The sequence below is a fragment of the Myotis daubentonii genome, chromosome 13 (assembly GCF_963259705.1).
Source record: "Myotis daubentonii chromosome 13, mMyoDau2.1, whole genome shotgun sequence".
NCBI classification, from domain to species: Eukaryota; Metazoa; Chordata; class Mammalia; order Chiroptera; family Vespertilionidae; genus Myotis; species Myotis daubentonii.
This window is the reverse complement of record NC_081852.1, coordinates 42,169,269-42,181,579: the sequence shown is the minus strand read 5'-3', so window position 1 is coordinate 42,181,579 and position 12,311 is coordinate 42,169,269. Positions and strand designations below refer to the sequence as shown.

The following is a 12,311-nucleotide window of genomic DNA, read 5'->3' as shown; positions in this document are numbered from 1 at the left end:
ACAGAGATAGAGAGTTAGAAATATCGATGAGAGAGAAACATCGATCAGCTGCCTCCTGCACACCCCCTGGGGATGTGCCCGCAACCCAGGTACATGCCCTTGACCGGAATCGAACCTGGGACCCTTCAGTCCGCAGGCCGACGCTCTACCCACTGAGCCAAACCGGTTTCGGCACAACTAAATTTTTGTGTTACAAATAATTATTCTTCAAGATGCAGGACTTTGCAAAGGTAACTTCCTGCAGGAATGAAGGCCTAGAATGAGGTCTGTTAGGAGAAAGAACTAACAGTACATATTTTAAGGGCCCACCTGGTGCTATATAGTATGTTAGGTTTTCACTATTTGCAGTGATATGATGGAGCTGGCTCTTACCTACTAATGAGAGCTAGTTGTTAAAATTTCAGGAGTTTTGTGAGCTAGTTGATGTCATGTTGATAGTTTAAAATAGGCCATGGTCACTCAGCCGATGTGTCTCAGTAGTTGAGCATCCACCCATGAACCAGGAGGTCACAGTTCGATTCCCAGTCAGGGAATATGCCCAGGTTTCTAGCTCGATCCCCAGAGGAGGGCGTGCAGGAGGCAACTGATCATCATTGATATTGCTAACCTTCTCTCCCTCTACCCTCCTCTCTGAAATCAATTAAAAAAATTTTGGGGGGGGGGAGGTTGGGGGTTAATGGGGGGGATGAGGACACATTTGTAATACCGTAACTAATAAAATAAAATAAAAATTTTTTAAATAGGCCATGGTGCGAGTATTTACACCATGCAAATTGGCAAATGCTACAAATCAGCCCCTCTATCCCCAGAGAGCTGGTGGTAAAACATTCATCAGTCCACCTCAGTTGTCAGTCACAACTAGCAATGACATATGTATTTCAGTCCTCATTTTATAAACAAGGCAACAGATCTTTTTTTTAAATCTTTCGTATTTAGGGAGAAATTACAGAGGGTACCAAAAATATCCAAAAACAGTGTTCTGACAAGTGTATCTCAGTGGTTAGAGCATTGTCCCATGCACCGAAGGGTCCTGGGTTCAATTCCCAGTCAGGGCACATGCCTGGGTTGCAGTTTCCTCCCCCGTCAGGGTGCGTGCATGAGGCAACCAATCAATATTTCTGTCTTACATAGATATTTCTCTCTGTCTTGTCCTCTACCTTCCTCTATCTCTAGAATCAATGAAAAACTTATCCTCAGGTGAGGATTTAAAAAAAATCCAGCCCGGCCAGTGTGGTTCAGTGGTTGAATATCAACCCATGAAACAGGAGGTCACAGTTCGATTCTCAGTCAGGGCACATGCTCAGGTTGTGAGCTCAACCCTTAGAAGGGGACGTGCAGGACGCAGTGGATGGATGATGCTCTCTCAGCATTGATGTTTCTATCCCTCTCTCCCTCTCCCTTCCTCTAGCTGAAATCAATTTTAAAAATCCAAATACAGAAAGAAACTGCCAAGACAGGAATAGGCATGGTACAGTACTGACCCTAAGGGCTATATTCAGAGAAGAAAGACCCTAAGATGCCAGAAGCCGGCCCATCCTTGCTGCTTGACACAGTCGCTGCAGGGAAGAAACATCTGCACAGCATAAGTTTCAAGGGACCTGGCGTATATAGCATACTGTTCTTAATATGTTTGCTCCCATTCTTGGCGCTATGTGTTTTAACCAAGGTCACCTCTCCGAGAAAGGTTGTTTCCCCAGGTAGGGATTTTTCCCTGAAGTTAGGGAGGGAATAAAACCCCTTAACTAAGTGCCAGGTCAGTAGTTAATCACTTTAACTATGAACAATCAGGCTTAAGCTACATAATCTTTACTTAGAATAATCTCCTTCAGTTACTCCCTTGTAGCTTAATAGAACAATAGAGTAACCTAGAATGGAGATAAGAAATGCCCTAACCTTTGGAATAGAATTGATAGGATTAAAATCAACTGGTATAAATACAGATGTAACAAGACAATAAAAACAGAAGGTGGCTGGAGATCCTGGCTACAGAACCTGGCTATGCTGATCAACTGAATGCTGTCTCCATGTCCCTCATTCTTCGCCGACTCCGTCCACACCTTTGGGAACCCCTGGACCTGCTGGGGTTGGACCCCAACATTCAGAGGAGATTGCCAAATTGAGGTGCAGAAGGCTGTGAGGAAGGCTATGAGGAGGACAGTGTCAATGAGGGTCAAAGGAACAAAACAAAAAAGCCTCCAGGGGAAATTCAAGGCTCTTCCACCCTTTTCCAACTCCAAGTTTCCCTACCTTGGTTGGAGGCATCACACTTACAGGCAGTAAATTCCACCACCACCATCCCACCTACCCACCCTCCACTCTCCCCCACCCACTCCGGTAGGAAGCATTTGCTCAAGCTTGAAGGCAAGAATTGGACCATGTTTCCCAGGAGGCAAAGTTTTCAAGAAAGTTTAAAGATCAACACACACAAGAGTATATTCCTTTCCCTTCAGATGTGCTTTCTGGCAGTAACTGGAATGGAAAGGGCCCTTGGCTGTCCCCAGCATTCCCGGCCACCTTCCTCCCTTTTGTGGTACCCTCCTTTCTCTTCTAGTAGTTGGATCCAAGGCAGGGGCCTTGGCCTAAAAAAAAGCCAACATGAGCAGCCAGTGCCAGCTCAGCTATAGGGCATCCAGGTAAGGTTCTGGTTTGTTTTAAATTTGGGTTTGGACCAGCTTATAACCAAGTTTTACTCTATCAGTCATTGTCCTGTCATGTATTTCCCTCAGGAAACTTGAGGAGAGGGGAAACTGTGGTCTGGGCCATGGTTAAGGTAAGCGCAGGTTACCTTGCCCATTGTCATTTTCCCAGAGTTCAAATAGTTCACCAGTGGCAAAGCCAGGATTAACCCAGCGTGTGGTTACTATAGGGCCTGTGTTCTTTCCAAGGAGCTCTTTCTGTGACATTGGGCTGGGCCAAGAGACCTTGGGAGAAATTCTCCTACTGGGGTCCTAGAGGAGAATTAAACCTCTTTCCTCATGTGCTGATCTGTTTTCTGAAAAAGGGAGAAAAGGTATAAAAGCAGACAAAAGCTCTTCTTTGAGTGATATCTTAAGTATGAGTGAGATAATGCCTGTATAGTGCTTAGTCAGTAATTGGCAGTCCACTGATGGCAGCTAATCCTGCAATATACTGAACTACTATACTGTGATTACAGTAATTCTTGGACTCCAGGAACAAAATATGAGATTGGAGTAATGAGTAGATCAAGGGGCATCTCTTCTGCCTCTGTTCAAATATGTTACCTTATTTTGAAGTGATTAAGAAAAAAAGGAATTTCGAGTTGGGATTCAAATAGTCCCCCAAGTCTTCAAAATGTAATGAAAATGAGTATCTTCAGTATTTCCTTGGGGTTTTCTGAGTTTCTACTTCCTAAATGTCTTTATAGAGCATGGGTTGGGAACCATTTTTCTGCCAAGGGACATTTGGATATTTATAATATCATTCATGAGACAAACAAAATTATCAACTTAAAAATTAGCCTGCTGTATTTGGTTAAATATTTAATTAATTCACCCCTAATGCCTTGACAGGGCCAGACCAAATGATGTTCCCCACCCTAAACGACCATGGTAACCCATTCCCCTTTATCATAGATGGATTTAGAGGTGTGAATTTGACTAAATTCTGGCCAGTGACATCCGTAAAGATGTTTGTTGGCATTTCTGCAAAACTGAAGATGTATGTAAGAGAAACTTCCTTCTTTCCTTCTTTGGCTTTGCTTGTGAAGACATAATGCTGAGAGCAGAAGCTGCCATCCTAACATCACTAGAAGGTCATGGAAAAGCTGATCCTGAGTCATCAAATTATCAAGCCAAAGAACTAAACCTGAATTTTCTACCTCAAGGCTTATATCATGTGAGAGAAAAATAAATCCTATTATTTAAACTCTTTATAGTCACATATTCTATAACTTGCAGCCAAAATCATCCCAACCAATATACCTTATCATTTCACAACTTACCCCAAATTGTCCTTGAGGTTGTGGCAAGAAAACTTTATTGAAGGCACAGTGGGAGTAAGGACAGTCACTATTATCGAAGAGTCTAAAGACACTTTCCTGGCATTGCTGATAGTTTCCAGTGCCGTGGATTTTCAACTGAAGGAATGGAAGAGTCGTCTTATATGTCTTGGTGCAGGGGCTGTTGGTAAGGTCACTTATGTTCATTACCCTGCTGTACCCAAGGTTGAAACATGGGTCATAGATGGTTCCGTTTGAAACCTGAATGGAAAAAAATCACTTGAAGGGGTCATTTGCAAAGCTTTGGGTACAAAAGCACCAGTCTGACTTCATTAATGTGTAAGAATTGTACAATATCCCAGCACTTGGCATTGGCTTCAGTATGCCTCTGTCTGGCTTTTTCAGTCTTGGGAATAGTCCGATTTGTATCACAGGCACCAGAAGTAGCATCAAATGTAAATAAACTTTTTCTATTCATAGAAAGCAAATATAATTCAAGCTGGACCCAGAAATGCCATTGGTTTGGAATGTTCCTCAGTTCTAATCACATAGGTCAGAAACAGATTTACTCTCTGGAGGTGCCTAAGTCCACATCAGATCAACAGCAAAAAAAGAGGGGCTTCAAAGACATAGCTCAGACTGCAGCAGTATCGAAGCAGTCCAGTAAGTGTTTAGGAATGAGGGGAAACCACATAGACTCAAAATTCTGAGCCTAGATAGTTCTCCAGGAATTGGCCTATGTCCCCGCCCCCACCTCCAAGCAAAAAAATAAAAATAAAAAATAAGTAAAATAAGAAGCTCCAAGACCTGGAAGTGCCTCAGATTATTTGTCAGGAGAATCAAAATGGTCTTTAACCAACGACCCAGTATGTTCAAGAGAATAAAGGGGACTGCTGTGGATCAGAGGCTTCTGGAGCCTTGGTGCTCAGTAGGCATCTTTCAGCCCCCATTCCTGTGGAAGTCATCTTATGGATAGTGCTTCTGAGAACCAGAGAGCAGGCTTTGGAGGAGAACAGAGAACTGTTGTCCTTTCAGTGGAGACAGGGAACAGCTGGATGTGACATCCTTGTTCTGTGTTTGTTTATCAGGGTGTGCCTGGTACTCGCATAACTGCAAGTATGTTTAACTTTCTTGCCTTCAAAATGCAGAAAGTGTCTGGGGACAAGATATGAAGTGTTGATCCATTAACTTTGTGTTTTCCCTGAAGCATTTTTTTCTTCTCCTCTCCAGGTTGTTTCCAACAACCCTGTTTTCTGCAAGTTGTAGGAAATAGAGATTAAAAAGTGGGAAAGAGGTTATAAACTGCTCACACCCTCCCCTACTACAATGCCCTAGCGTGTAATTTTTATTGTCAACCCCACAGTGCTGAGAAATTATTTCCCAAGAAAGGATCTGGGTCGTGTCCTTGGAGATTGTGCAGTAAACAAATATAGGAGGTGATGTCTGGAGGGAATGATTCTTACGGGTCTACCAGATGTACTTAGAAAGGTTTGGAAAGTACAGTAACCAACTTCAAATCACTGAAGTAGAAGAGAAAACAACAGGATGTGAGGGCTGGCAGCCCAGATGTGGAAAAGTCAGGTCTGGATTCAGTTATACTTGCCTGGGTGTCCTTGATTAGTTTCTTCAAGAGCGCTTGATCCTTCCCGTAGCACAAGAAGCTGTTTGTGTACACATTGTAGTCCTTGCCATACAGACGAAAGTACAGAGCATTCTCTGGAGACTCAATTGTCTGGTTTCCGGGCACAAAAGTGATTTGTGTAGAGGCTCCCCCAAGGTCCAAAGCGCCATACGTTTCCTGACTATTGCTTTCATTTCCCAACGGGTAGAGCCATCTCAGTTTCTGAAGGAGAGTACAGTTACCAGTGGTAGAAATCTCTGAACACCCCCTTTTTCACATTATTTCTAGGACTCAAGAACTTCCTAATGTGAAGGAGCAGGGGCATAAGGGTGACACAAAGCCCTCTGGAGGTTCCTGAATCCACATCAGATCAACAGCAAGAAAAGAGGGGTTTCAAAGACATAGCTCAGACTGCAGTAGTATCGGAGCAGTACAGTCAGTATTTAGGAACAAGGGATTTGGGGCTAGAAAGACAAATTCAAATCCTCACATATTTGCTCATTAGCCATGTAACCTTGAGCAGAATTATTACCCTTCTCTAGGCCTCTATTTGGGGCTCTAAAATGAGAGAATGGCTCATATGGTTGTTCTGAAGATTAAATCATTCAGTACATGTAAGTGATTAGCATAGCATAAGACACATAGCAGTAGGCAAATATTAGCTATTCTTTTTAATGATAGACTTTTATGTCTCTCTCTGAAGTGAAGTTATGGCTTCCTTATTCTCCAATAAGTAAAAGTTCTTCTAAGAGAATTATATCTCTGGTGCCCCTTGTAAATGTGGGGGTAAATTAATTTGTCCAGTTCATCCATCATTCACTCTGGCAGGCAATCCAAGTATTGCTTGAGAGAGCGATGGCATTGGCCCCCAGGGAGCCACTCCATGGGTGCTGTAAGATAATCACCTTCGTGAATTTCCCCATCAGGTAGTTGATAGTAATCCAGCCATAGGCACCTTCCTCTTTTCCAGAGATGATTCTGGCACCCTGGAAGTCAAAGGGGAAGCTTCTGAGGCTCTCTGTCACCTCCTCCAGGACATCGTCGGCCAAGTTTTCATTTTCAAGTCTATGCAAAGGAAGAGCTGAGGTTACCTGTTTTGTTTTTAATAACTGCAACTACCCATCTCAGCCACAGCTTCCAGTCAGTGCTCCCAGGAAGTGAATGATCACTCGCTGGAATAAACAGGGAGATGGAAATACCAACACATGGCTGCCTGAGGGGCCTCCTTTGGGGGAAGCAGAACTATCTTTTAGCCCCTCTCTCCAAATCCAAATCCTTCCAATCACTGAATAGGTTCATCTTCCTAAAATACCACTTTTGTTGTTTCCTGGCTCCAAAAAATTATCAAAGTAATTTTAATTATTGTGGTGGTGGTACCTTGGTATTATTTGATCACCACTCGTAGAACTAAAGTGTGCCACAGTTAGCCATCGCTGGTGGCTCCTAGCTGGTCACATACCCAGTTCCTGCTTGAGGTTTTTAATTAGACTGTAGTAAACACCAAGTGGCAAATGTCCTGGGACAGACACCCAACCCCCATTGGTGCCAGACTGGAGCTGGGGGAGGGGGAGTCTTCCTCATATTGTGTGTCAGTTCTTGGGTCTGTTTGAGACCTTGAGACCTAAAGGAGGAATCTTCCAGGATTGTCATAATGAAGATGGAATGCAGTTGCTTCCAAGATGTAGATTACTCAACATTGAGAGCCTCTGGGTCAGAGGATGCTGCCTTCCAGCTGGCATTAGACTCCTGTAATCTCTCACCTGTGTGACTGCCATACCCTACTAACTGGCTCCCTTATCCCTAGTTTTCTTCCCTCCAGCCCACCTTCTCTGCCAGTGGCACCAGTTTTGTAACATCACTTAATGACTTCCCATTATCTCTCAAATAAACTCCAAACTCCCTAGCCTGCCTTACAAGGCACTATGTGATCTGGACCCTGCCTTTTCAGAATCCTGACTCTACCATTTACCAGGTATAACTCTCAGTAACTTACTTAACGTATGTAAGTCACAGCTTCCTTATCTGGTTAATAATCCTATCTAATAATAGGCAAACGTGGTAATTAACCATACCTCCGCTATGCTTCCCATTGGCTAATCAGCAGGATATGCAAATTAACTGCCAACAAAGATGGCAGCCAGCAGCCATGCAGCTGAAGTGAACACAAGGCTTGCTTGCTCCAGTGATGGAGGAAGCCAAGGTTCCTGCCGCAGCCCGGTTCTGAGCTCCAGTCTAAGCAACAATGTTGCAATTATAGAAGCTAAACAAACCCCAGATACTCGCTTTCAGCCAGCTGGGGCCTCAGAGCTTAGAGCGCCAGTGATGGCAACAGAGTTTCAATTACAGAAGCTAAACAAACCAGATACCTGCTTTCAGCCAGCCATGGCCTCAGAGCTGGAGTCGGCTATCAGCTCCAGTGATAGCTATAGAAGGTAAATAAATCCCAGAATAAAAAGAAAAAAAAAAAGGCTGGGAGCTTCAGTTGCTTGCCAGCCTGAAAATGGCCCTCAGCCCCTCACCCAGACTGGCCAGGCACCTCAGCGGGACTCCCACCCTGATCCGGGACACCCTTCAGGGCAAACCAGCCAGCCCCCACCCATGTACCAGGCCTCTATCCTATATAGTAAAAGGGTAATATGCAAACTGACCCTAAAAGCAGAAAGACTGGGAATGACTGGTCACTATGACACACACTGACCACCAAGGGACAGACGCTCAATGCAGGAACTGCCCTCTGGTGGTCAGTTGCTCCCACATGGGGGAGCTCTGCTCAGCCACAAGCCAGGCTGATGGCTGCCAGTATAGCGGTGGTGGTGGGAGCCTCTCTTGCCTCTTCAGCAGCGCTAAGGATGTCTGAGGAGGTCTGCTCCCTGCTGGCAAATGGACATCCCCCCAGGGCTGCCGGGCTGCCAGAGGGATGTCTGATTGCCATCATAGGCCCAATTCCCTGGGGAGCAGGCCTAAGCCAGCAGGTGATCATCCCCCGAGGGGTCCCAGACTGCGAGAGGGCACAGGCCGGGCTGAGGGACCCTCTACCCCTGAGTGCACAAATTTTTGTGCACTGGGCCTCTAGTCCTATATAATAAAACCCTAATACACAAATTGACCAAACAACAGAATGACTGGTCGCTATGACATGCACATTCAACGCAGGAGCTGCGCCTGGTGGTCAGTGCACTCCCACAGGGGGAGGGCTGCTCAGCCAGAAGCCAGGCTTGCTGCTCCTTAGCACTGCCTCGGAGGCGGGAGCCTCTCCTGCCTCTGCAGCAGTCGGACATCCCCCGAGGGGTTCCAGACTGCGAGAGGGCGCAGGCTGGGCTAAGGGACCCACCCCCCAGTGCACGAATGTCGTGCACCAAGCCTCTAATAGTTAATAATACTTCTTCATAGAGATATTATCATTGAAGTGCAGTAATAACATGGGCTCAACAAACAGAAGCTGCTAATATTGTCACTATTACTATTATTATTATTTTGCTCTCTGCACCATATCTTCTATCCATTTATAGTCTTCTGAGCACATCCTGGTCTCTCATATATGCCTGCCTTTGCACATCTATTAGGATACAAGCTCCAGGAAGGCGGGGACTCGGTCCTCTTCACTGTATCCCCAGAACTTAGAACAGTGCGTGACACATAATAGGTGCCAAATAAACAGATTATGCAATACATGATGTGATGTCTGCTCTGCCTGTGGTGCCCTTACCTCACCCTCCAACTTGTCCTTCACGATTCAGCTCACATGTCCCCTCTGGTAAATCCTCCTGTCCCACTCCCATTCTGGGAGGGTAAAGTATGCTTCTGTAGCAGCTCTGAGGAGCCTTCTATTAAAAAAAACTGATCACCCTGTATTGAAACTCTGATCCCCTTGAGGGCTGAAGTTACCTACTTCCATATCCTGGGACATGGTAGGCAGTCAGTACATGCTGCATTAATGAATAAATGAACAAATAATGCACACAAATACTAAGTGATGACCATAAAGATGTGCTAGTTGTGATTATTTGTGTCTTGGGACACCTGCAACTCTCCTTGGTCTTCCCCCTCCCGGAGATTGAATGGCTAAATCTGTAGCCCCAAATCCCAGAGTATATAGGCTCAATCTTTTTCTCTCTGTGCCCTTACCCCCTTGAATTTCCTGTGGGGAGAAGAGCAAGAGGGATTTTTTTAAAAAATGTACTTAAACTCTCAAAGTTACACATACTAAGAGTTTGGGAGTATTGCCCACTCACTGAGATTCAGGATATTTAGAATTGTGGGTGTTAGGGAAGTATGGCACTCTCCCATAACTTAAGAGGCTCCGTGTACTGCCAAACCTAACTCCCAGCTGCTCCTGGTCCCTACGTGTGGCTATACCTGAGCAACCGCATGCCTGCTGTAGCTCCCAGGTAAACAGGTGTCTGTTGGTGCTGGGCCACTGGAATCATTTCCTTGGCTTTTTGCATGCATTCAGGCAGATAATTGCTTAACTCACTTACTTTATTAGCAAATTTTGAGATTCCAGGACCTAGGAAAAGATATAGAAGCAGATGACAATATATTCTTTTAAGTATAGAACATACCTTGACAGTATTACAGCAAAATACTGGTGTTTCCTGATAATTCAGTCAGACAATTTCTTGATGTGATATATACTAGTATTAGTTTGCTCTACGGGTAACTCTCTGAACCAACTTAGCCCTGGTAGGGACTTGTTTTCAGACCTCAGGCTGGGTCTGTCGGCTGTTCAATAATTTTGCCACTGGGTGGCACAACTTTCACATTCAATTGCATAACCTTCCTAATGGGTTCAGATTCTAATGGGAATCTTACAGATAGCTACTTTATATAGCCACTTTTTCATGTTTCTTCCACAAAATTGTAATTAGCAACACTAATTCTAGAAGATCTAAAAGGATAATGATGACACTTAAAACAGAAATTAAAATAAGCACCAGTCACATTGGCTTTTACTGAAAAGATAGGAACTGCTACTAATTAGCTATGGAATCTAGTTAGAATAAACAGGAATAGCATCTATGTTTCCTTAGTGATTTTTCCTCTCTGATTCCAGCCTCCCTAGTAATACTGTTTTTCCCGTTGTAGAGCAAAACTAATTGTTGCTATGGAGAGGATGAGAGCCAAGATCCTGTAAGCTTTTGAAGTGAGCAATTTCAGTTCACTTTAAGATAACATCCACACTGTCATGGATTTGGTTTAAAGATAAGTATCCAGATATGTTGTCCATATCTAATTCACAGGTTTATAAAAAGCCTGGTTACTTAGCCATCATCAGAAAATCAGCTCTAAATTATCATCTATTGTTTTGATTCAAAAAGTCTGGCCTTCAAGAATGGGTGGGACCCAGCGTCTGTGCTTTAACAAACCCTACAAGGTGGTTCAAATTTGAGAACCACTGGTTAAGACATGGGTTTGAAGTTGGGAGTTTGAATCCCAGTTCTGTCACTTACTAGCTCAAGCAACCTTAAACACATGGCACAACATTGCGCAACCTCAGTGCCCTCATTTTAAAAATGGGAATAAAAATACATGCCTCACAGGGAGATCATGAAGATGAAATAATATTTTTAGTACTTATGTTGGTGCGTGGCACACAGAAGTGTCTTATTGATGGGAGGGACTATTGCTCAGTTATTTTTTTGAAATTAAATCTTTTTTGTTGGAAATATTACATATGTCTCCTTTTCCTCCCCCCCCCACCCTCACTGAACCCTTCTAGTCTGCCTCTATCCCCCAGCCCTGCCCCTATTGTCTGTATCTACAGTTTATGCATATATGCATACAAGTTCTTTAGTTGATCTCTTCCCACCCACCCCCATCCACCTTCCCTCCCCCTTCCCTCTGAGATCCGCAGTTCTATGCTTCTATGTCTCCGGATCTATTTTGTTTATCAGTTTATTGTTCATTAGATTCAACGAGTGAGGTCATGTAGTACTTGTCTTTACTCAGTTATTTGTTAAGTCTGTTTATGCATCAAGGGCTCAATCATTAAGGATTGATTTCAGTATTTTGTTAATGATAATGAAATAACAGCAGCAGCTCCCCTGTACTCTTCACTGGACTTGCTTTTCTTCGAGTACTCCACTGACACATGCATCTCATGTCCCACGGTCCCCCCTCCCCTTTTTCTTCATCTTACCTTGCACCGTGCACTCTCCTATCTGACTCACCACCCCTGTGTCATTCTCCTTTTCTGCCGGCCACATATAGATGTACACAGTCGTATGAGAAGAGCCTGCATCCAGCACAACCCCATACTGAGGGCAAAACAAACGAAGAACTTGTCAGCATTACATTTTGCTTCTCCATATTCAGCTTGCAACAGAAAAAAAGACCAAGACAGGAATTTTCAAAAACATGAGGAGAAAGTATTTTCATTCAAGAGGAACACGGAGTGGGGGCTGTTGCCTGGAATTGTCCTGGTCACAAGATCTACCAGAACTCCAATCACTACAGCACAGTGGCTGTCACGACTGGCCGCACATTAGACTGCCCAGGTCTTACCCAGGGTGGGTCCTGAGCATCAGTGTTGTTTAGAAGCTTCTCGGGCTGTTCTCATGAGCAGCCAGGATTCCGAACCACATACTGAAGTGAGACAATATGCAGGGAATAGAAAGCCATTGGTTTAATAGTTCCCAAACTTGTATGCATAGCAGAATTATTAGAATCACCTGGGGAGCTCCAAAGGCTACTGCTGCCTGCGTTCCACTGCCCAATCATGTACATGGTCTG

General features: G+C 44.2%; 1 protein-coding gene across 1 annotated transcript in view; it reads right to left on the bottom strand.

The window, feature by feature from the left end:
• The window catches only part of ENTPD1 (ectonucleoside triphosphate diphosphohydrolase 1), a 94,774-nt gene that overhangs the window by 19,947 nt on the left and 62,516 nt on the right, over positions 1-12,311 (bottom strand). Inside the window, exons 3-7 of the mRNA XM_059660936.1 lie at positions 11,719-11,836; positions 9,936-10,086; positions 6,485-6,644; positions 5,562-5,801; positions 3,962-4,219 (exon numbers count right to left, since the gene is read on the bottom strand). Of these exons, the coding sequence (XP_059516919.1) occupies positions 3,962-4,219; positions 5,562-5,801; positions 6,485-6,644; positions 9,936-10,086; positions 11,719-11,836 (927 nt within the window). The remainder of the gene's footprint in view (positions 1-3,961; positions 4,220-5,561; positions 5,802-6,484; positions 6,645-9,935; positions 10,087-11,718; positions 11,837-12,311) is intronic.